This window comes from Phycodurus eques, chromosome 15 (genome assembly GCF_024500275.1).
Source record: "Phycodurus eques isolate BA_2022a chromosome 15, UOR_Pequ_1.1, whole genome shotgun sequence".
Lineage (NCBI taxonomy): Eukaryota > Metazoa > Chordata > Actinopteri > Syngnathiformes > Syngnathidae > Phycodurus > Phycodurus eques.
Genome location: NC_084539.1, coordinates 12,474,414 through 12,497,670, shown reverse-complemented (window position 1 = coordinate 12,497,670; position 23,257 = coordinate 12,474,414). Strand labels below are relative to the sequence as shown.

The following is a 23,257-nucleotide window of genomic DNA, read 5'->3' as shown; positions in this document are numbered from 1 at the left end:
GCTTTCAAAAAATAGACTTTACATTAATAACCTTGGGAAAGAACAAAGCTTCAAACAAAAGGGGCCAATTCAAAATGTCTGCCCTTTTCCAAACAATTTTTATCCAGTCCTTCCCACATGGTTTTGCAAGGATAAAGGCTGTAAACACCCAATTCATTTTATGTCACAGCTGTCATACCTCAGTACGTATGCGTCAAACACCTAAAATAAATACTCAGAATAACAGTAATGCTGAGTGCATCTTGCAGCCATAAACAGAAATGGTAATCAAGGAGGAGCAGACAAATGTGTAGGGCGACGCCTTCATGTGTCTCTCTCTCTCGAGGAAGAAAAGGTGTAGGCACTTTAATGTGAAAATGTAAAACAGATGTAACATTTTTATGCACAAGGTGATTGTTGAGTTTTGACCCACCAGCTGTCAGAGCTGGCACTGATCAAATGTGGAAAACACGTGCCTGATCTCTGAGATGTTGTCCTTTGAACTCATCACTTCACTTGAACGCCAATCATTACACCACACAGGGCCTGATTTACTCAAGGTTTGCGTGTGCAAAATTTGCCGTAAATTTGATTGCTCATGCATGTGGAAGCTGATATACTCACCGGATGCAGACAGGACTGTGTCTGGCGAAATGTGCGAAATTTTCATTTTCCACTTTCTGGGAGGAATATACGCAAATTTAACACATGAAAGGGTTTTACAAACCTGAGTTGAATTGCAATGGCTAATTTTGCGTCTTTAAACACCGCGTCTGAAAGCACAAATGGCACTGCTGTGCATCACCAGCAGGTAAACTGAGAGGCGACAAGGAGAACGAATCGTTTACGTTTGTGTAAACATTTTTGAAATGCCAGGAACCAAAAATTAATCACGACATATCGTCCATTTTTGAGCTTCTGAATGATCTAGGGGTTGACTTGGAACCATTCACAATGAGGAGTCATGCCATATTACATTATACTGTATATACAGTGGGTACGGAAAGTATTCAGACACCCTTAATTTTTTCACTCTTTGTTATATTGCAGCCATTTGCTAAAATCATTTAAGTTCATTTTTCCACATTAATTTACACACAGCACCCCATATTGACAGAAAAAAAAATTGAATTGTTGAAATTTTTGCAGATTTATTAAAAAAGAAAAAACGGAAGTATTCAGTGCCTCGGCTCAGTGTTTAGTAGAAGCACCCTTTTGAGCTAATACAGCCATTTTAGCTGTGTGCTTAGGGTCATTGTCTTTTTTGAAGGTGAGCCTTCGGCCCAGTCTGAGGTTCTGAGCACTCTGGAGAAGGTTTTCGTCCAGGATATCCCTGTACTTGGCCGCATTCATCTTTCCTTCAATTGGAACCAGTCGTCCTGTCCCTGCAGCTGAAAAACACCCCCACAGCATGATGCTGCCACTATCAACTTCTATCTTGGTCTCATCAGACCATAAAATCTTATTTCTCACCATCTTGGAGTGCTTCCGGTGTTTTTAGCAAACTCCATGCAGGCTTTCATGTGTCTTGCACTGAGGAGAGGCTTCCGTCGGGCCACTCTGCCATAAAGCCCCGACTGGTGGAGGGGCTGCAGTGATGGTTGACTTTCTCCCATCTCCCGACTACATCTCTGGAGCTCAGCCACAGTGATCTTTGGGTTCTTCTTTACCTCTCTCACCAAGGCTCTTCTCCCCCGATTGCTCAGTTTGGCCGGACGGCCAGCTCTAGAAAGGGTTCTGATCATCACAAACGTCTTCCATTTCAGGATTATGGAGGCCAGATCTGTGCCTTGCCACAATTCTGTCTCTGAGCTCTTCAGGCAGTTCCTTTTGCCTCATGATTTTCATTTGCTCTGACATGCACTGTGAGCTGTAGAGTCTTATATAGACAGGTATGTGGCTTTCCGAATGAAGTCCAATCAGTATAATCAAACACAGCTGGACTCCAACGAAGGTGTAGATCCATTTTAAGGATGATCAGAAGAAATGGACAGCACCCAATTTAAACATACGAGTGTCACAGCAAAGGGTCTGAATACTTATGGCTGTGTGATATTTTGGTTTTCCTTTTTTAATAAATCAGCAAAAATTTCAACAATTAGGTTTTTTTTCTGTCAATATGGGGTGCTGTGTGTACATTGATGAGGAAATTATTAAATGAATTTGTTAAATGATTTTAACAAATGGCTGCAATATAACAAAGAGTGAAAATTTTAAGGGGGTCTGAAACCTTTCCGTACCCACTGCATATTTGGTACAAATACGACAATGCTCATCACCAAAGAACACCATAACTACAGTGAAGTATGGAGGTGGCAGATTCATGCTTTGGGGCTGTCTTTCTTTATCTGGAATGGGCCATAGACAAGGTGAAGGAAATTATGAACAGTTAGGAATAGCAGTCAGTGTTAGTACAAAACTTTCGGTGTTCTGCTACAAAGCAAAAACAACAACAGGATAAGGTTGAAGGTGAAAATGAACTGTGGACTTATTTTTGGGGGACTTTTATTTGAAATGTAACACAGAACATGTAAAATATATTAGCAGAAATTGAGTTTTGTGAATACTTTGTAGACTAATGTGTGTACTCCTCTCTCTAATAATGTTAATAGGCTTCCACTCAATAAGTTATGCACCTTGGCTTTCATGCATGGAGCCTCCGTGGCACAACAAGTAACTTCTCTTATTTCAATTCAAACAGAGGACAGTGGTCCTGTCTGACCGCTTGACTCATTTGTTAGCTAGAATTCCAAGTCAGGTAACTCCTACGTAACAACGTAAACGCTGACCTACAATTAAAGGCAACAATAATGACGACGAGTAATGATAATATTGTGTTGGTATTGAGTGGTTGAAATTAAGAAATGTGCCACATATCTTGGTTGAAGCCAGGTCGATGTAAGGCATCACTCGAAGGCAGCGTATTGTTTTGTGCAGGTAGAGCGCCCAGAACCCATTCGCGGGGACGAGGGAAGGATTGAGTGGAGCAAACATTTTTTAGGGCAATGGAGTGTTGATGTATTTTTGTTATTTAAATATTACGTTTCAACGAAGTACTGTATGGTTTTACAAGTTTCTAGGCTGTTGAATTATTTTTTTTAAATCACTAATTTTTTAGGCGTGCTGGGATTCATTTTAGGGGAGCTTCAGCACCCCCAAAAATGTGCTAGAAACGCAATGAATTTAATTGAGTTGTGCAGGTTATAGATCATATTAATGGTGAAAACGTTTTGAAATGACTTATCTTTTATCACAAAAAACCTGCCATTTGCATGGGGTGTGTAGACCTTTTATATCCACTGCACAACAGCACTTATTAAATTAAGCGTAATTTAATTATAAACATCAAATAACAAAACATGATCGATCAAACATTATATAAAATACTTTTTTATTCCTGAAAAAAAAAACAGAGGAATTTACGTCATCGCTGACGCCACTTCCGCCAAACAACAAATATGGCTTCCCCCTCCGAGCTGTCTAATGTTGCGGATACTCAGCCCCAAAATGAACTTATTCAGATGGAGTTAGAGTCCGCTGAAGATGGTGTCGTAAGGAAGCGGGACGTGCCGGCGAAACGGGATCCGGCAATTCCGCTCTTGTCACCGCTGACCGGTACGCGGCCGCTTGTTTGGTCGGAGGATCACCGGCTAGCAGTGTGCACCGCCAGCTCGTTGGCGGTGCTGGAGTTGCTTTGCGACACCCACAGCATCAAACAGGAGCTGATACTCAACAGGACTTCCATTCCGGTCCCGAATAATAGTTATGAAATGCGGGTAATGACGCTCTAACTTTGAGCACTTTCAACACGAGGGCAGCAGGCTTCTCAAGGTTCAAGAACATCTACACAGCTCAACTACATTCAGACAACATACAGATTGAACTCATTTTAATCAGGTAAAAGTGTAAGGTAGCGCTCCTAAAATGAACTTAAGTACAAAAGTAAAAGTGCATTTTTCGACGGTCAATTATATACACTACCCGTTTTGATAACAATGGGGGGTACCTTTTTCGTTCCCAGGATCCCACTAAATCAAATTCTCAAACCAAGTTGACGACCTTTTTTTTTTTTTTTTTTTTTAATAAATATTTTTTAATTTTTATTTTTTTTTAACATCATGTGGTCAAATGCAAAGGTTGGGGGGGAAAGCAACAGGCCTACTTTGACAGAGTGAGGAGTAGGAAGTACAAAATCTGTTTTCAAATGTAGGGAGTAAAGTTGTCGAAAACTAAATGCTAAAGTACAAATCCTTATGTACAGTACTAACAAAGTACTTGTACTTGGTTACATCCCACAACTGCCGTTCATGGTTAGAAATACCTTCACGGTGTTAACAAAAAAACGGATCTGTTCTTTCATAAAGAATGAAATTTCATGTTCTTTCTTTTTCCAAATTACTGCACACCTCACAAACAATCAAACGGAAATAAAAAGTTCCTTGACAAGTAAATACAGTATAATAATTTGGAGATTGCTTCTCTTTCTGATTTGATTTTTGATGACCTTGGATTTCCCCTAGTAATTTTTTTTTGTTTTGTGTGTGTGTGTTGTTAAATGTCTAGGTTGGACCCCCAAAAGAGCAGGTTAAAGCCATGAAGCACTTTAAGACACACCCTGACCTGACCACAAGGCAAGAGTTTCAGCTGGATCGGGTGATGAAACCCTTGGGAGGAGTACACAAAGGAATTAAATACGCTAGTTGGTCGCCGTTTGGGTGCGATTCCAGCGGCCGCTGCTTGCTCGCGTGCCTAACTCTTGACCACAGACTCACCATCCATCACAGTCATAAGTGTCTTTTATGGAACACGCTGGTCAATCTCACCGACAAGTACGGTGAGATACTACAAGAACGAGGCTATGCTAAAAAAGACGAGAAGCTGCCTGAGAAAAACCTCTTGGACTTTGAGGAGCTGCAGCGGCGTTACCAGATGCAGACCCCTGTGAGGATGGAGTGGTCGAGAATTTACACGCTCAAACAAGTGCAGTCCGACAACTCGTGCCTCGATGTGGAGATAGTCTTCCTCGCCGTCCTGATGGAAAACGGCGACCTTGTTTTGTGGAAGTTTGTGTTGCCCTTCGAGAACGGTGTGGATGTTTTCTTTTACGACGCCATTGAGTCAAGTGTTAGCAGCCCAATTGATTTGGCATGGTGGGAGTATAAAAACGCAGATCGGCGAATGAGCGGCTTGATCGTCGGCAGTGAGTTGGGCCCTATAAAGATCATGCCAGTCAACTTGGTGGGGGTCAAGGGTTACTTCACTCTGCGACACCCCGTCATCCTCTGGAAGGAGTGTGACCGGATCCCTGTCGAGAACATCAAATGCGTGTCGTTGGTCCACCCGCTTCACAAATCAAGCTGCAGCCTCATCGTGGCATCTCGCGGTTGCTACATCTTCTGGTGTTTGCTGATGATTTCGCCAGCCGGACTCAATGTGCACAACTCGCACGTGGTGGGCCTTCACTCTCTCCCTGTGGTCTCGCTAGCAGTCGGCCAGCACGGTGTTGTGTACACGTGCTCCAGTGACGGGTGGATCAAAAAGCTGACACCAAAAATCACAGAAAGCACGCTGACTTTCAATCAAGAGGACATGTTGTGCCCTGAAAGTCTGACTAACCGGCGCCTGTATGGGATTGCGGTGAGCCACAATGAAGCCTATATTGCGCTGGTCAGCACACAAGGTTTGGTTGACTCGTTTCACCCAATTCACAGGACCTACCATGTGAACTTTATTTCTTTAAAATTGCCAGAAACAGCAGCTGGGCTCCTGCTAAAATCTCCCTCGCAGAACCTGTACAAGCAGGCCGACCTGCTGGACCTTGTTCGGTGGAACATCTTAAAAAACAAAAGCATTCCCAAGGCATTGCTGCAGGAGCTTGATCAAAAGATCCGTGAGGTGGACTCTCCCTACTTCTGGCGCTTGAAGCTATTTTTGGTTCGTTTTCTGCACCAGTCACTTCAGACACCGCTGACAGACCACCACTGGAAACCTTCTCAAGAGATCAGCAGTGTGCTCAATCAGGACGAGGAGGAAGGGGCCGGAGAAGAGGACAAAGATTTGACTGGAGAGTATGATGCGCCCGACTGCAGTAAAGCAGGAAAGCAGGAGAATGCAGAGGAGGAGATGGAGCAGGTGCAAGCGTCTATCAATTTGGTGGAGACCCACCTTGTGAGAGAGAGAATGAAGAAGTTGCTTGGGGAGGTGTACCTCAACACCCAGAAAACACAGAAGACGTGCATTCCAACTAGCGGACTGGCTGAGCACCTCTTGAAGGACTCTGATGACAGGAATGTGGAGGTAACACCCTCTTCACTGTCTTTTGTAATCTCAGCTTCTTAACAGAAAGCCCAGTCTTTTGTAACCTAGAATCCTGAAATGAACCCTTACCATTCAACGCTTGTTGTATCTGAACAGTTTGAGAAGCATTTAAATCAAACGTGGTAATTGTCAGTGGTGTCATGCTTACTGGTTAATTCATTAAGTAAACCTGCTGTAATGCAAGACAGCCAAACATGTATTATACCTGGTCAGGGAACTTGGACACACACATTGTGCTTGCATTCATTAAACAGCACTAGGATAAAGAAAGCCACTCTACAAATATTCAAAATAGTTCATGCATATGAATAAAAGAAACTGCAGTTGGATGACATTTTGGTATTGTATTTCTGAACTTCCACTTTTGAGTTTGTTTTCCCATTTGAAACTGCGGATGCATTTGAGCTAATAAAGAAAACAAAGATATCTTATTTAATGCTTTGCAATGATAACTGCATTGGTAAGTACATGAAATAAAGGCTACATACTCTCCCTTCACTTCAAAGTAAATTGAAAGTTCAATTCACTCATATGGGGTCTTGGATTAAACTTGTCTCCATCTTTGTCTGTGGGTGGTTAGGTCCTGATTGGTCACATCAAGAAAAAGATGAACAAGCAGACATTCCCGGAGTGCTGCAGCTTGTGTCAAGAGGTGCTGCCCTTCACGGACCACAAACAAGCAGTGTGTAAAAACGGTCACATGTGGCTCAGGTACTATACTAACCTGTCAGGCAGTCTGGACCCAAAGTGAATGTTAATAACTAGATACTTTTTTTAATGATTTATTTACCTCCACAGAGCCGTAATGATGCCGTGTAATATTTACACATGCAACTCACTCGTCTGACATCCTCACTATCAGCGCTCATAATTTTCCTATGATCTCGTCTAGGTGTGCGTTGTCCTATCAGGCTTGCCAGGCTCTGACGTTCAGACGCTGCCTCTTGCAGGATAGCATCTCCGGAATCCCAGAGCCTGATGGTAAGATGCACTTCCTATCTTGTTTATTATTTCCTATATTAATCGTTTAAACTGTATCTATTCCACAAACTATGATACCAAAATGTGTTTTCATTTCCAACTCATTTTGCAACATTTCCCTTAGTAAATGGTTGATGATTTGATTTTGGAAAAATGCATCCGAAGGGAATATGTACTGTACATGCACGTAGCGAAGAATCTCCACAACGCAACTTTACAACACAACTTCCACTAACAACCGAGGCTAAACTTAGCTCCTCCCTGTCATACAAAGCTGCTGTTTCAGTCGAGATACATCACTTTAACATACTTCCTTGACAGCAGTGTCCGATTTAGACAGTGCTTTGGCCGTGTTTCAGAAAGAGCACAAAACATGTACATGAATAGTTGAATTTGTGAGTAGTGAACAGTGAATATGTGCGGTGGCACAGTGATGAGTGGTCACTATATCAGCCTCACAGTTCGAAAATTAGGGGTTTGAATCTGGGCTCTGGCCTTCTGTGTGGGGTTTAGTCCTGGTACAGTGGGTGGGTGGGAGGTATCCCACCTGTCAAAAACATGTATGTTAGGCCTGCTGCACACAAAGATAATCAGGGTGTTTTTGTCCCAATTTTGTTCCTACCTAACCAAGGACAACAAAGGGAAGATGATCTTGTTTTATAAAATTATCCTAGAAGATTATCCTCTGGTCTGAAGTGTATTAAGAGGGAATTTGTCCCAATAATAGGGACTGAAACGTAGGGTTCGGCGATCTGGCAAAAAATAATGATCATGATTTCAGAGCTACCAAATGTTACGGAACAACCGTATTTTGTTACGGAAATCACTGAACGTTGACTCGATAGGGCCATAACACTGGATGTTCCTGATATTGGAGGGGGGGGGGGGGGAAGAGCATCTGACATTACTGGCGGATCCGAATTGAACAGCTGCTTGTTGCACACTATTTTATTACGTCTCCCCGGCTGCCAAGCTGCAGAGGCGAAAGTTCTCTTTGCGTCCAGTGTCAACGCATTGTAAGTCATCATCGGCACCATAGTAACGAATAAGCTACAATTGCATGCACATGCTTCTTACAAAAGTGTCACAAAGGGAGGACGAGGAGTGGATAGGCGAAGATGATGTCAAAGCCATGCTAATTGCTAAGCTATCGTGTCATCCAGTCGCAAAACATCGAAATAAGTGATTTGGTGAAAGAATACTTGTCACATAGGTCTGGAACCACGTTTTCGCAGAGTAACCAACTTTGAACAATAAAATCACAGGCCAATTAATACCCGTTTAAAAATATAAATATAAATAAATAATACATGTTCACACAGGGTGCCGCGTCTGAACTGGAAATTAATTAGTACGTACTGTCACTGCACACGTAAAAGTATATTTGTATTATTAATAAATATTTGTAATAAAAGATAAGGTAACCTTTATTAGTCCCACAATCGGATTTGCATCGTTTCAGCACCTATTGTGGATATAGGAAATATAAATATGTAATACACTGTACATAGCATGCAAGAGATGTATTTACATCACTTCTTACATGTACAAGAAGTACATTGTACAAAATAGAAACAAAAACTATTGTCCATACTTAAACTATCCAATTCGGTATATCAGCAATGTTATTTGTTTGTTTGCTGAAATTTAATTTTGATATTTAGCCTGTTTATGATATATATCAATCTGCTTTAATAGACGTGTTTTTGTTTGTTTTTTTTGTTACCAGGGTTTAAAACAGAATTGGCAGAGGTGAATTAATCCATAGACACAGATATTTTTGATGATGGAAAGTCAAAATCGCATATACTGGTACTTTGATCCAGGCTGCAACTGCATACACCATTGCAAGGTTGATTTAATAAAAACATTTAAATGAAAAATACTGAAGCCATAATTTATTAACAATTATGATTATGACTGTCGAACGGAAATTTTCTTGACAAAATTTGGAAAATATGAAAATTCAGACAAATTTGGACAAATTGTTCTGGAAGTGAATTTTTATGGGTTGGCAGCTCTGTGATGATTTTTTTTATATTGTCTAATCTTAATTATCATCACAATTAAAAACATTTTTTTTAAAGTAGCCTGTTTCAAAGCGTTTGTGCTGAAAACTAAAGAAGCTAGAGAGTTGTTCAACATTTTATTAATGTTTTTTGTTAACAACACTTCTCATAGTCAATATTTAAAACAGCAACCCCAACATGATATGAGCATACTAATCAAATAAGGCCAATAAAATAAATATAGAAAAATATAAGAAACATTTTCACTCAACAGTGAACAAATGTAGAAAAATATAACAACTGTGCATTAGTTTGAAGTCCTGAGTATTTTTGGAGGTACAAGATACAAAATAAACAAACTGCCCCCTCTGGCATAATGAGGACACGTTGGATTGCAAACATTATCATTCTCCAGTTATGATGCTGTATATATACCCTGTTAACATTATTGCTACTTCAAAATTTGCATCATCTTTAATAACAATACAGATGAACTTGTTTTGCCATTTTACAAACCACCATAATAATGATGACACGATTGATTGTTTAGTCGGGTGCCCTCACCGCTAGCAGTGGCTAACTACACCCAGAGCTCGTGGCTTTGTGTGCTGGCAGCAATAAGTGACAAGATGTACTGACTGCGCTCACATTTTTATGCGTTCCACATAAGCACTTGGGTGGTGGCACGTCTTCAAATGAATTAAGACAGTGTTGCCCGTTTGTGAGGGCGCCAACACACAGTACCTTGCACATGGCTAGTTGATATCATTGTTCCATGTTGCTTTGGAGACGGTGCCACACAACCGACATTGGCAACTCGCAGAGCGCCCAGCCGCCTCCATCGCAGGTCCACAGCCTTCTTTGTTCTTGTTAGATCCTCTTTGATCACGCGAGATTTTTTTGTCTTGGCGGACTACATTCAAGATGGGTGGTGGAACATAATCTTTATGGTATGTGGTGTTTGTTTGTGTTGAAATTATCGGAGCACATCATGCAGGCTGACTATGGCCATTATGGACAGGGACTTTCAAACAGGTAGAAGGGGAAGAGCGAGGCATCTGAAGCTTTTAAGGAGCCCGTAGCAGCTCAAAAATTATGACCAAGACTGCTAATACATTTTTGTCTTCTTTTGAAAATACGTATGGCACGGAATTTTGCACCAGGGCCGACCAATCACCCTAGAGACGCCCCTACTGCTCCCATGTTCCTAACTGATTGACTGATTAGTGGGTGTACATAAGGGGCAAAATGATAAAGTGATGCCCCTGATACTTATTGTTGGCATTCTTAAGAGGCCTTATTCCCCTTCACAGCACAAGCCGTGTCCCAGATGTCTCAGGGTTTGATGTTAGTATCATCAAGAATTCTCATTTTACAACACCCAAAAGGCCTGGTGGAGTTCTGCCGACTGGGTAGATATACAAGGGAAGAAGAAATTATGCAAATTAGATTGCGCAAGTACAAAATGATCTCTACTTCCTTCACTTTGGTTCTCGGCTGACACTCACACACCTCAAAACGCCAAATCAGAGTAACTAGTTCAAGCAAGTTTTCTTCAAGTATATGTACATGGATTATTGTTCTAAATTAGGGCTGCGCAAACCTTTGTGCTTAAAAGCCACATTTTATTTTTAAAACAGACAGATGGGCCTGGTCATACTTAGACGAGGATAAAAAAAAATGTAGGAAAAATGTGTATGTGAAATCCATCCATCCATTTTCTGAGCCGCTTCTCCTTACAAGTGTCGCGGGAGTGCTGCAGCCTATCCCAGTTATCATCGGGCAGGAGGCGCAGGGTACACCGTGAACTGGTTGCCAGCCAATCGCAGGGCACATATAAACAAACAACCATTCGCATTCACACCCACGGGAAATTTAGAGTTGTCAATTAACCTACAACGCATGTCTTTGGGATGTGGGAGGAAACCGAAGTTCCCGGAGAAAACCCACCCAGGCACTGGGAGAACATGCAAACTCCACACAGGCGGGGGCGGGGATTGAACCCCAAACCTCAAAACTGTGAGGCAGACGCTCTAACCAGTCGTCCACCGTGCCTGTATGTGAAATATACAGTATAAAAGTTTGTTTTAATAAAAAATACAATAAATGAATATCATTAACCAATTAGTTAATTATTTATTATTATTTTACCGTTTCTTTTATTTTATTTTGATTTACCTACCCCCAAAAAACTATCAACCAATTATTTAATGACATCAATGAATTAAAAAAAAAAAAAAACTTAACTAATTTCAGCAAAAAAATGGCAACAAATATTCCAGGGCCATATTAAAGAACGGAGTAGGCCCCATGTGGACAACAGGCCATAATTTACCCACTCATGTTTAAGTAAAACTCCCAAAGGTGTCTATTGATTTTGAAAGGGTATCTGATCCAAGATGCTTGAAGTCAAAGTTGCTTGCGACTTTCTACCAATGGGTGGATTTACATGGGGCCTTCTTTTCCGATTACAATCGGTTTAGAAGCCCAAACCGAATGAAAATCCTCCATATAAACACCTCGGTCGGAATAAACGGGCTGAATCCAAATGGAATTTCATTCGGTTTCACAGGGGTGAAATATTCCTTTTGCCAAACTGATCAGAAGTAAATTTTCTTCACGTAAATAGTGTATCGGAATGGTGCCGGGCTGCGCTCTATCTGCGCATTCTCTGTCTTGACGTAAATGCGCACCGACTTCGTTTACGCATGTAAAAATGGCGGCATCCAACCAGAGCTCGTACGTGACGAAGATCTTGTTTTTAACTACTTTTAACTTGCTTTAATTAAGCTATTGTTTTAATAAAAGTGTGAAAACAATCCCAACTACTGTGCTAAATAGACGCCTGAACTTCATCTTGCTAAATGACGTCAATGTGTGCATGTCACACGGCTTTTCCGATGAAATGTTGGGCACATGTTCTGTATACGCCCGATCGGAATAGATAACGTCACATGCAAACAGTTGACCAGAGATCTTCAATTGGAATGAATTCAATCGGAATGACAAAAAAAAATTGCATGTAAACCGGACTTTCTTCACCAATCAGTGATGGCCTCTCTGGAACTACACCATGTCATCTTCCATAGTTTTCTATTTCATGATCATGTGGGTGTGCTTTCAGAGTACGCTCCTAATGAGAAAACCCTCGCATTAACTACAGTAATAGATCAGTGTGTCCTACTGCACTGCATCCAGGCGATGGAGAAATGTGCTACAGAAACTTCACAGATCTAGTTGAACTGCCCCTTGCTCATACTAATGGAAAAGTTATGTTCTCGCTTAGCTCGTTGTATTGTATCATATGTTCATATTGTTGATTTCTTTCCCTTAGACCCACAGTGGATAAAGAAGATACTGGAGGCGCCGTGCTCACTATGTGACTCGCCGATGATGATCTAGATCTAAGCAGCAGGAACATCAGCAAATTCCTGCAACCGCTACAGTTTTACAATCACTGCAACATATCTGTTAATTATATCATGTTATATTTATGTCTTAAAATTGGAATTAAAAGTCTTTGAAGATATGTTGATGCTTGTATTTCTTCACCAGCCGAGCCTGTAAATGAAGCTGCTTAGGCTTTGAATTAGTATTTTAATGAGGTAAAACATTGTGGACTCAAACTTTATACTACCCCCCCAACACCCCCCCAAAAAAATCCCAGTCAGACACAGTGTTTGCACAAGAATACAAAGACAAGTTTGAAATATGGTTATATCTGGAGGCTTTCATTATTCAGTAGAACTTGAGGGCACCATAAATAAGTTGCCTTGTTTTTTTTTTTTTCATATTTCTCCTATATTTCCAAACCTTTGGTGTAGTTTTATTGCAAGTAAGTGGAACTTACTCCTAGACCTATTTTAGTAATTTTATACTTTCTTTTTTGAGTGCAACAAATAATACATTCTGAATAAAACATAGTCTTGGAAAAAATATCTCAGCGTACCTACTTTAATTGGCAGCGTAAAACAATTTCCATGCTTTGGGAGGAGGAGGAGGGTGGCGGTGCTCAGTCATTCTCTCAGATGAGGACTTCCGCTAATGTAAACGCAGAATAGAAGAAACGGCGAGGCAGATGAGATGAGCAAGAGGCAGGAAGAAAGTGAAAAGTGCTTAAAAACCTGCCGTGCTCCCTCCCGCGGGAACAGCTTGTAATGAGATTCAGCAGTAATGAGGGACAGAACATGGTGCCAGATGTGATTCTAATTCTAATCAAGTACGGGAGGGTGGTGGCGAGGGTGTGTGAGCATATTGTTAAATACAATTAAATTTTTTTTATTTATTTTTTTTTAATTTGGATGGTATGAGCTTAGGGGAGTGGAAACAGTCTTGGTGGCATTTTCTCCATGCCTTCATTGGGCCCCTTATTTTGTAGTGTGTCGGTGTCTTGGGAAGGGAAGAGGAAGGTGAGCCTAAGAGAGTGGGTCATCGGCACGCCTCTTTGTAGGGTCCCTAGCTTGCCAGACATGGCGTAGACAACAGCCTGACCTAGTAGTAGATGTTCACAACAATCTTTGGAAGATTTTTCCAAAAAGTGAGTTTTCAGAATTCCGCTAGTTTTGATAGCTGTACAAAGTGTAGCAAACTTAGGATAGGCAACCATCCATCTACTTTCTGTGCCGATTATCCTCACTAGCAGGTGATCTAGAGCCTTTCCCAGCTGAATTCAGGTGAATGGCAGGGTGCACCCTGGTCTGGTCACCAGCCAAAAACATTTACACCGCAGGACCATTTAGAGTGTTCAATGAACCTGACACACATATTTTTGGAAAGTGGAAGGAAACCAGAGTACCCGGAAAAATTTGCAAATTAGTTATGACAATGTGGAATTAAAAGAAGCTCTTTTACATCCTAATACAATAAGAAGCACAGAGTTTAACCACAGATTGAGGGATTTTCCACAAGGACCATTGGTAGGTAGTGGTTCACAAATAAGTGTTTCTCAATAGATTACATAATTAGAGTATCATGGAAAAGTAAATTTCAGAAGTTCAATTCAAAAGTCACTACATAGACTGAAATGTTTGTTTTAAACATAATTTTTGATAATTATAGTTTACAGCAAACAAAAATCCCATATTCACCATGTTTTGTTTTAATAAGACAAATCATCAATCATACAAGTGAGTTAGAAATTGGCCTACTGTAAAGTATTTTGCTTTGAGCTTCCCTTTTTGAATTGAACTGCAGAAATGAATAATTTTTCCACGATATTGTAATTTTGTGATATGCACCTGTAGATTACTTTTGTGCAGCTGGTATGGAATCATTTCCCACAGGGATCTCCATTCACAGCTGCCCTTTATTTGAATGGTGATCCACCAGGGTGTCTTCTGCCTTTCAGCTCAAGTCACCTGGGATAGGCTCCAGCTGTGACCCTGAACAGGATTAGCAGTAAGACTAGAGGATGCCTGTTCCCAAAAAGTACAAAACAACTTAAAATATGACACAATCACATTTGGGTCAAGAATTTTGTGCTGTCTGTGCTGTGGGTGTTATATTGAGATTCCTGTCACTGATCTGTAGAGGCAGACAGAGGGTGGCTGTTTTTGGTTGATCCTCCTCCTATTTCCACAATAAACTGCCAAAGAGCATCTCCACCAGTAATTACCTTCTTCTCCTCCCATCTCCCCCACTGTCTCCCCTCCGAAGGCTTCAAACAGGGTTTTTTGTTCTCTTTGCATACAATATTTATACCCTTTATGTTAGTGTCAGGATGGTGAAGATCACTGGCGGAACCTTTTCACACCTTAATTCCATGTGATATTCCTTTTGTTTAGACTTGATTTGGAACATGATCCTCCCTGCTGTATTGTCTCAAGAGTATCAGTTCATTCCGTCACATTCAGTTTATGCTGTAAAGCACAGCCTGCATCACCTGATGCGATAATGATGCTTTTCAGTGTTCTCTGTTCACAGGGGTCTGGTTAGAAAAATGGCAAGCAGCTGCTGTGCAAGACATAACAGTAGGTTTCGACATTTCTGAATAAGGATGAAGTTTTGGCAAGTACTATACACAAATCAATCAACATTAGGTTTAATATTACATATATTTTTTTGAAATTTCCATTGCACAGCACTGCATCATACTTATTTGTGTCATTTTGCTACGAGTCATAATATTGGATTTTGAATCTTAATAACATGCAGCGTGCACACACACTCACACAATCCATCCATCCATTTTCTGAGCCGCTTCTCCTCACCAGGGTCGCGGACGTACTGGAGCCTATCCCAGCTATCATCGGGCAGGAGGCGGGGTACACCCTGAACTGGTTGCCAGCCAATCCACTCACACAATAATAAGCAAAATGAATATTTCATTGTTAGAGTGACATTCAACTGAGTATTAGTGTATTTGTAAAGGCAGAATTTTTGTTACAGGTCTTGTATTAGAACACATTAGTTCGTGCAGATGTGCCCAATATTGTGTACTGTATGTTTTTTTATTCCCAACTTTGTTTACTACATATTCTACTATCTGGTGTAATACCCTCCCTGATTTTTCTGTCTTGAACCAGTGTATTTTTTTTGTTATTTCAAAGCTGTTAAAACCATCCATCTATCCATTTTCTAAGCAGGCGCCAAGTTGCATTTTCAGTCGCTCTAACAGATTGCACAAGGGTTTTGCCCTTTAAGTAGCTTTGGTGGTTTTCACCACAGAACATTTGGGAGAACACCGATGAAATTTAGAGTGATGGAACTGGAAGTGTTAGTGGAAGACACACAAACATATTACTGAGTTACACAAAACTGCTGCGCTGATAAATTTGGAGAAGCCCGATTTAACTTGTCCCAAGTGCCCATCCTGTGTTGTGTTCACAACTTTAGACAACATGCCTGAAAAACTGCTCTGGGAGAGGCCAGCATCAGTCATATTGCACTGGAATCAAATGACCCCGAAGCAAGGAAATGCTGAGTTGAGAGGAGTGTTGTTACAGGTGATATGGCATGACTCCATCTTGTGACTGGCTCCAGGGCAGCCATGATCAGCTTCCACATCTGTTTGCATGAGCAATCAAGTTTTCACCTTTTCCATGCAGAAAAAAACTGTAGGTAAGTCAGGCCAATAGTCTTTCCAGCGTGTCCTGGAAACCTTACTCAAAAAAACCTGTGCTTTTTGGCTTGTAATGTTTGATCTGAACAATACAGATAGAGATGTACACCAGTCTTTTGTTGCCTGATATCAGACACACACACACACCCACACAGTCAGTGTTAATGAAGTCAATATGCAAGGTTGTCTTCTGCAGTGTGGCGCTGATGGGGTGAACATGGTTGTCAACTGGTTGACTTTCCTGCTCTGCCATCCCTTGGGAAGGGGAGGGAGGGCGGCCAGTGACCCGAGAAGGGCTGAGGGGCGCTTGTGTGTCCCGTCATTAGAGTCCCGATTTGTCTGTGGCTTGGAGAGCACTGAAGTGGAACTAATACTGAACAGCAGAAAGGACATGAAGAGGGAGGGCCACTTTTTACTGCTACATTAATTAAGCTCACTCTCAACATGCTTCCTGTCTCTTCTTGTTCTGCTGTAATTAAGAGGGGGGTACGACTGCCTTGACCTCTGTGATGTTTAACAGCCCCTCGCTTTAGAAGGCACTGCATTTCCTCAAGTAGTGTGTTTTAGTGCACGATAAGCTTTCACTTGAATTTATGCATTTTAGATTTCAACTCACTTTGTGATTGCTTAACACAACCATGCAAATTTTAATGTGCTAGCATCATGATTCCAAAGTACTATCTGGTTAAACCTTGCATGATAGCGTGGTCATTTCTCCAAATCATTTAACAAACAAAATATGTGGCTCCTTTTGCACCAGTGAGCTTTTACTTCTCAGACCTAAGACGTAATGGTTCTGCAACGTTGGACTTTTGGGCAAGACGGTCACTGATACATACAGAGGGATACAATTATAGACAAGAAAGTAATGATGGCACGGCATGGCACACTTAAGTGTCTGATCAGATTGCTCTGACACCAGTCCTGAAAAAAAAGTGCAATGACAAGTTTTATCATGTTTTCATAAAAAAAAAAAAAAAAAAATTTCCTCTTGCTGGCTCGACCTGTATTTAGCAATATTATTGTCCTAACTTAATCTCCTTATTTGGCATTTCGTCTAAAACACAGCATTGCTTAACATTCACATACAATTTTCTACTTCAACTTTGAAATGTAGTTCACACTAGGAATACGTTTCCACAGCAGATTGTTTAGATGTGTCCAACAAGGAGCCCAAACCAAAATATATGGTTTATAATAATAACAACTGGAATGTTAGATTACAAAACATTGAAACTAGTGTGTGCGGCCGACTGGTTAGAGCATCAGCCTCACAGTTCTGAGGTCTGGGGTTCAACCCACGGCACCGCCTGTGTGGAGTTTGCATGTTGTCCCCGTGCCTGCGTGGGTTTTCTCCGGGCACTCCGGTTTCCTCCCACATCCCAAAGACATGCCTGGTAGGTTAATTGACGACTCTAAATTGCCCGTATGTGTGAATGGTTGTTTGTTTTTATGTGCCATGCGATTGGCTGGCAACCAGTTCAGGTTGTACCCCGCCTCTTGCCCGATGATAGCTGGGATAGGCTCCAGCACTCCCGCGACTCTTGTGAGAAGCGGCTCAGAAAATGGATGGATGGATGAAACTAGGGTGCTGTTAATGTCTCCTTGAAAATGTTGTCCAACCCTAAATGTTCTAATTTCTGAGATGGTGAACTTTAACTGAATGGGTTTAATATTTCATGTAATCACTGACCATTTTGTATATGTAAAATGAAATAACATTACTTATAGTATAAACTGGTATGAATCTTCAGTTATTGATAGATGAAGAGATTACTGGTGTATGTATAGAGCTAATAGGGTGCAAACCAGGTCCATTTAAATGAGGATTTAAACCTGAAATCCTGACTTAATTATCCTAAGAACTGTGAAACTAATCAAATATAAAGGAATAACTCCATAATGAAAAAAAATTGTAAACTAAGCATTGTTTACACTAGTATGCTTGTGGCTGAATTAACTTAAAAAATAAACGAAATAATTTGCTCCTTGAGTATGTGTTCTTTTCACCCTATTGAGTCTATAGACGTCAGTAAACATTTAGTGACCTGTGTCATGAACGGAACCGAGGATAGGACTCAAAAATGCACGACTCCAAAACAAATGGACAGTTTCAAAAAGAGAGGTTCAATATACGGTTAGAGGTCGGTACACAGGCAGGCAATCCAAAAAAAGGCAACAGTATCCAATACGTGAGGCAAAAAGGCAAGATCGGTAAACTGAACAGGGTCTAGTCTTACTGTGAGTCGGTGACGTGGAAACAAGGAATGCTGGAACGCGACGACAAGGTACAACGAACTGGCGACCAGAAAGAATGAGACACGAGGTTAAATGCAAGGGGTAATTAGGGTGAACGAGGCACTGGTGGTGAAGATGCTCTCAGGAGCAGGTGTGTACGAGACAGGGGGAAGACAACAACCGGAACACACACCCATGACACCTGTAGCTGGTCTTGCTGCTACTTTTTTCATATTTCTTCAACGTTAACGTTGTCTTTCTCGATTGTTTATATCCTGACATACAGTATATGACTATTAAAGAGGCTGCATACAATTACAAGATAAATATTTTTTTTAGTCCCTGCTTGACATAAATTGAACAATGCTTGTAAACTTATACTCACTATTTTAAATTACTTCAGATTTAAAATTCAATTGATTTGCTCAAAATATACACTATATATTAACAATGACATGCAGGGACAATTATGTAATAATGCGATGAGGCGATTAAATATGCATTACAGTATATGATTTTCACAGTCATAACGGCCCTCTGAGGGAAACCATAACAACCATGTGGCCTGCAATGAAAATGAGTTTGACACCCATGCAGTCGATCTCAATCATGCCAATCACCCCGTGTGTGGAATGCGAGAATACAAATATTGTGCTAAAATGGGCATAATGGATCCTCTTTAAATCGTTAACAGGAATAAATACTTGCTGCTTTTTCTGATGTTAAAAGTCTCGTTTCGCTAAGATTTTTTTTGATGTTGCTCTCAGAGAGATTGATGGACAGTTATGTTTTCATTGCATATGGATGGTAAAAGTTTCGTTTTTATTTTTTTTTTAATAATGTTTTCAACCTTAAGATGAGAGAGATATGAGAACAAAAAGCCCTTTTGGAAGTCTACCAGAATGCGCCTAAGCACATCTTAAGTGAAACACACTTCTCAGCAGGCCTGCAAGACATCACATGACGTGCAACGTGGAAGCGGCGGATGATGGATGTCTGTCTCCATCAGCGCTGCACCGTCAAGTGACAGCTCTCGGTGACGGTGACAAGTGAGGTTCCAGCCGAGACAGATTGCCTTCAGGTGGCTCACTTTTCAAAATCTCGCCGAGAACGTGCTGCGCTTAACTTTCCTTTTGAAGGCGGAAGGGCTCTCAGTGTCATTTTTTTTTTTTTTTTACAGTATATGCCACATTTCAACGGGAAGAAAAACTGGAGAGCGGGGGTGGGGAAATGGCTCATTTGAGAGTTTGCTTTAATATCTGCCTTTCGGAGATCAGAGTCATATTCTCACACCTCATATTTCAAAACGTCTATCACAGGCCATGTAAAATTCCCTTAAAAGTGCATTATGCAATATAATAGTAGTTTTGAGTGACATTTACCTGCCAAGGAGGGGGGTACCTGCTGCCTGTGCTAAAAGGATTTGTTCACGCAGGAGACCTCAGCTGTCGCTGTTGACGAAAATTAGAAACGAATGTGCCTCTCTCGTGGATAAATGCATTTTAACAAGTTAAAGCTGCTCAAAAGCAACTGTATTATTTTGTGGTGTAGTTCTAGTGACTGTTTAAGCAGTTGATCTGGATAAATCTCCTGCCTTCCTCTGTGTGTCTTCTTGGGGAGGAGAAATTATTTCAGAGCCTGGTTATGCAGAATTTGAAATGAGTATTTTTGTTAGAGAGGGAAGAAGAAGATGAAAATACCGGTAATAACTATGTGCAAAACCATTAGAATACATATTTATGTTGCTTGTTATGAAATATTCATTAAGTTGGTATAAAAAAAGAACAGCCGATTGGGGCTGCAGAGGAAAAATGTGTGTTTATTTGCGTGTTTGTGTAAAATGAGGGCGATGGGGCACTCATCACCTCTTGCACAGGGGTGCTGACAAACCCCTCAGATTGAATATCTGACATACCTTGTTTTGTTTCCTTCCATCTCTTGCCAATTTTCTCTCTTCACACCTTAAGTCTCTCGTTCCATTCCTCTCCTTTCCGATATTTCATTCCCTCACTTCCCAAATTAAGAAATTAATGAGGGATAGGTTCTTTACCAAGTGTGCCGGCAATGTTTACCACTGATGAAATTATAATGTTGGCCCTGCTGTATTATTTATGAGCCAATTAGGCAAAGTGTTACTTGGTTTGATGGGGAGACGACACACAGTGTACATTTAACTAATGGAGACCAAGAGAGTAAAGGGAAGGAGGGGTGGGAGGACAGCTGAGGCGGCCTATTCCACACATTGCTCTAGGATTACGTGGCTAATTGCCCTGCTTTATCTGTCTGTCATGGATAGCCATGCATATTTTAGCGTTCCCAAACACTTTGATTGTTTGCACTCGTGTTGGGGCTGTAACAAATAGAGCAGAGGCCAGAGTGGAGTGTAGTTACAGGGCGGTGGTGGAGAAGGGGGGGGCGAGGACGTGGGGGTCCCGAAACTCAGACACAGTGACAGGTGGACGGAAAAGTTTTCACAAAGAGCAAAGGTGTATCAAGTTGGAGAAACAAGGCGTTTCATACAGTTGCTGCAATTAGAAGGAAGCTCGAATTCATTGTAGTGTACTTATATTTTCCTGTAGCCCAGTAGATGTCCTGATGTACTGTTGCAAATTCTTTATTTTTAACTCTCATTTGCACTTCTTATTTGCGCCATACTGTGCCAAAGTACAGTGGTAGCTTTATAGTCAAGCACAGTCAGCAGTCAACTCTGAAACACTGGTGGACCACCAATTTTGTTCAAATGTATTCTTAATTGGGGTCAGCCAGGGCAAACAGGTCCTTGGTGAAGGGACCAGATGAAGCACAACACAGAACCCCCATGACAAATAAGAACAATTGAAAAAAATTTCCCAGGCCCCCCACTGGAGCCAGGCCTGGAGGAAGGACTCGATGGCGAGCAGCTGATGGCTGGGATAGGAGCCATGGCTCAGCCCAAAACGACAAAGTGGGGTCCCCTTCTCATGGGATCGCCACCTGTGGGAGGGCCCAAAGGGGTTGGGTGCATTGTGAGCTGGGCCTCTCCACTCTGGAGGTGCCAAGCAGGTGTGGGCATACTTATCGCCACCCAGCTCCGTGCCTGTACCTTGGGGTGGACGAGAAGGTAGCCTCCCTCCGCCTTCGGGTGAGGGGACGGGTCCTAACTATTGTTTCTGCCTATGGACCAAACAGCAGTTCAGAGTACCCACTGTTTTTGGAGTCCTTGGAGTGGGTGCTGGAGAGCATTCCAGCTGGGGTCTTTCTCATTCTACTGGGGGACCTCGATGCTCACATGGGCAATGAAACCTGCATGCAGATCCTGGAGCAACTCTGACTGATGAGCTCTTTGAAAGACGATCAGACACTCATACTACGAAGGGGAAACTGGAGCAAAGGGATCCTTAATTATCTGATGAAGGGAAGCTTATCTGAACGGTTTCTTTTTCTCTCCCTTTTTTATCCTGCTGTATCGTGTGGCGGATCTTTACATAACAAAAGAGCAACCTGGCTGACCCGCTTCATCTAAAACTCCAATGTGATCCGCAGACACTGCATTTGAGGCTGTCTCTTCTTTTTGTTAGTTTGGCTCAACTTACTGTAAATGGTCATCTCTGAAAAAAAGTATGCGGTAAAAAGTTCACACTAGGGCATGTTGGTGCAGGGATGGATCTTCTCCTTTCCATGAGTATGTAATTAATTCCCAGTTAAAAGTATTAGTATATGACTTTGTGCGGTGATTTATTTAAAGGTTCGTACAAGGAAACTCTGGCTCAATTTCCTCCTTTCGGAAATAGGTAATAATATCCTATGCCAGGCCTTGTTTTGCATTCCTATCACCACACACGCTTCCATTGGAAGCCCACACATAGACCAGGAGCTCTGTCACCAACGTTGACACCATGTTAACTTATTCATCCCTGTTAAGGCCCATGTAAGGGGATAGCTGTTAATTAATATAGCTGTCGGGTAAATGGTTGCTGCCGGACGATTGCCACCATCCATCAGCAACATAATCTCGGGCTTGTTTTCATGCCAGGCCTCGGGCTCAATTAAGATAATGCAATGCAAACGAGGTCTCTCGCCATTAGCCTCATCAAGAGGGGCTGTTAATGGAGTAATCGGGCCACTCCAAGAACAATTACTGTGGCATCTCCTCCCGACTGATGAGTAATCGGCGTGAGCATGACTGAGGACTCACGGGGTGGGATGGCCAGACAGTGAGTTGGGCCCGCATGATGACCCTGGAGGTGGGACAGCAGCCGCTGGGGGGCTCAGACATGCGACAGCAGCCAAGTCTGGCCCCTCTATCTTCTCTGATGGAGACAGCAATTAACATACTGTATGAGGCACATACTACTGTATCTAGCAAAGTGCCTTTGGTTGTCCTGAAAAGCTATACTGTAAGTGTAGTTTATTATCATCCATCCATCCATCCATCAATCAGTTTTCTGAAATTGTTGTTGAGTTTAGCTTTGCATATTTTTCAAAGTACTACAACTAAAAGGTCAGCTCAGTTTGGGAAAAAAACACCTTGAAGAATATGTTTAAATAAGCAGAGAAGTTTTCAAGTTTTACATTGTTTTGAATTTGACTATGAGTATTGCTTGTTTTTAGTGATAATCTTCCGTTTTAATATAGCCTCGATATCACTTGAAATATACATAATCCTTTCTGATCATTTCAGGATTTTGTCTGG

The 23,257-nt window shown here is 41.5% G+C and overlaps 1 protein-coding gene across 3 annotated transcripts; it reads left to right on the top strand.

The window, feature by feature from the left end:
- The first annotated feature begins 3,437 nt into the window (after window positions 1-3,437).
- gtf3c4 (general transcription factor IIIC, polypeptide 4) lies at window positions 3,438-12,789 on the top strand. Of its 3 annotated transcripts, none has more exons than XM_061698681.1 (5): window positions 3,438-3,755; window positions 4,543-6,276; window positions 6,878-7,008; window positions 7,190-7,278; window positions 12,622-12,789. In XM_061698681.1, exons 1-5 carry the CDS (start codon window positions 3,438-3,440, stop codon window positions 12,687-12,689), a joined length of 2,340 nt encoding a protein of 779 aa, XP_061554665.1. In that variant the 3' UTR covers window positions 12,690-12,789. The 3 variants fall into 3 exon arrangements, with proteins under 3 accessions (XP_061554665.1, XP_061554667.1, XP_061554666.1); XM_061698683.1 differs by having other exon boundaries at window positions 3,512-3,594; XM_061698682.1 differs by having other exon boundaries at window positions 3,691-3,876.
- Window positions 12,790-23,257: the final 10,468 nt, after the last annotated feature.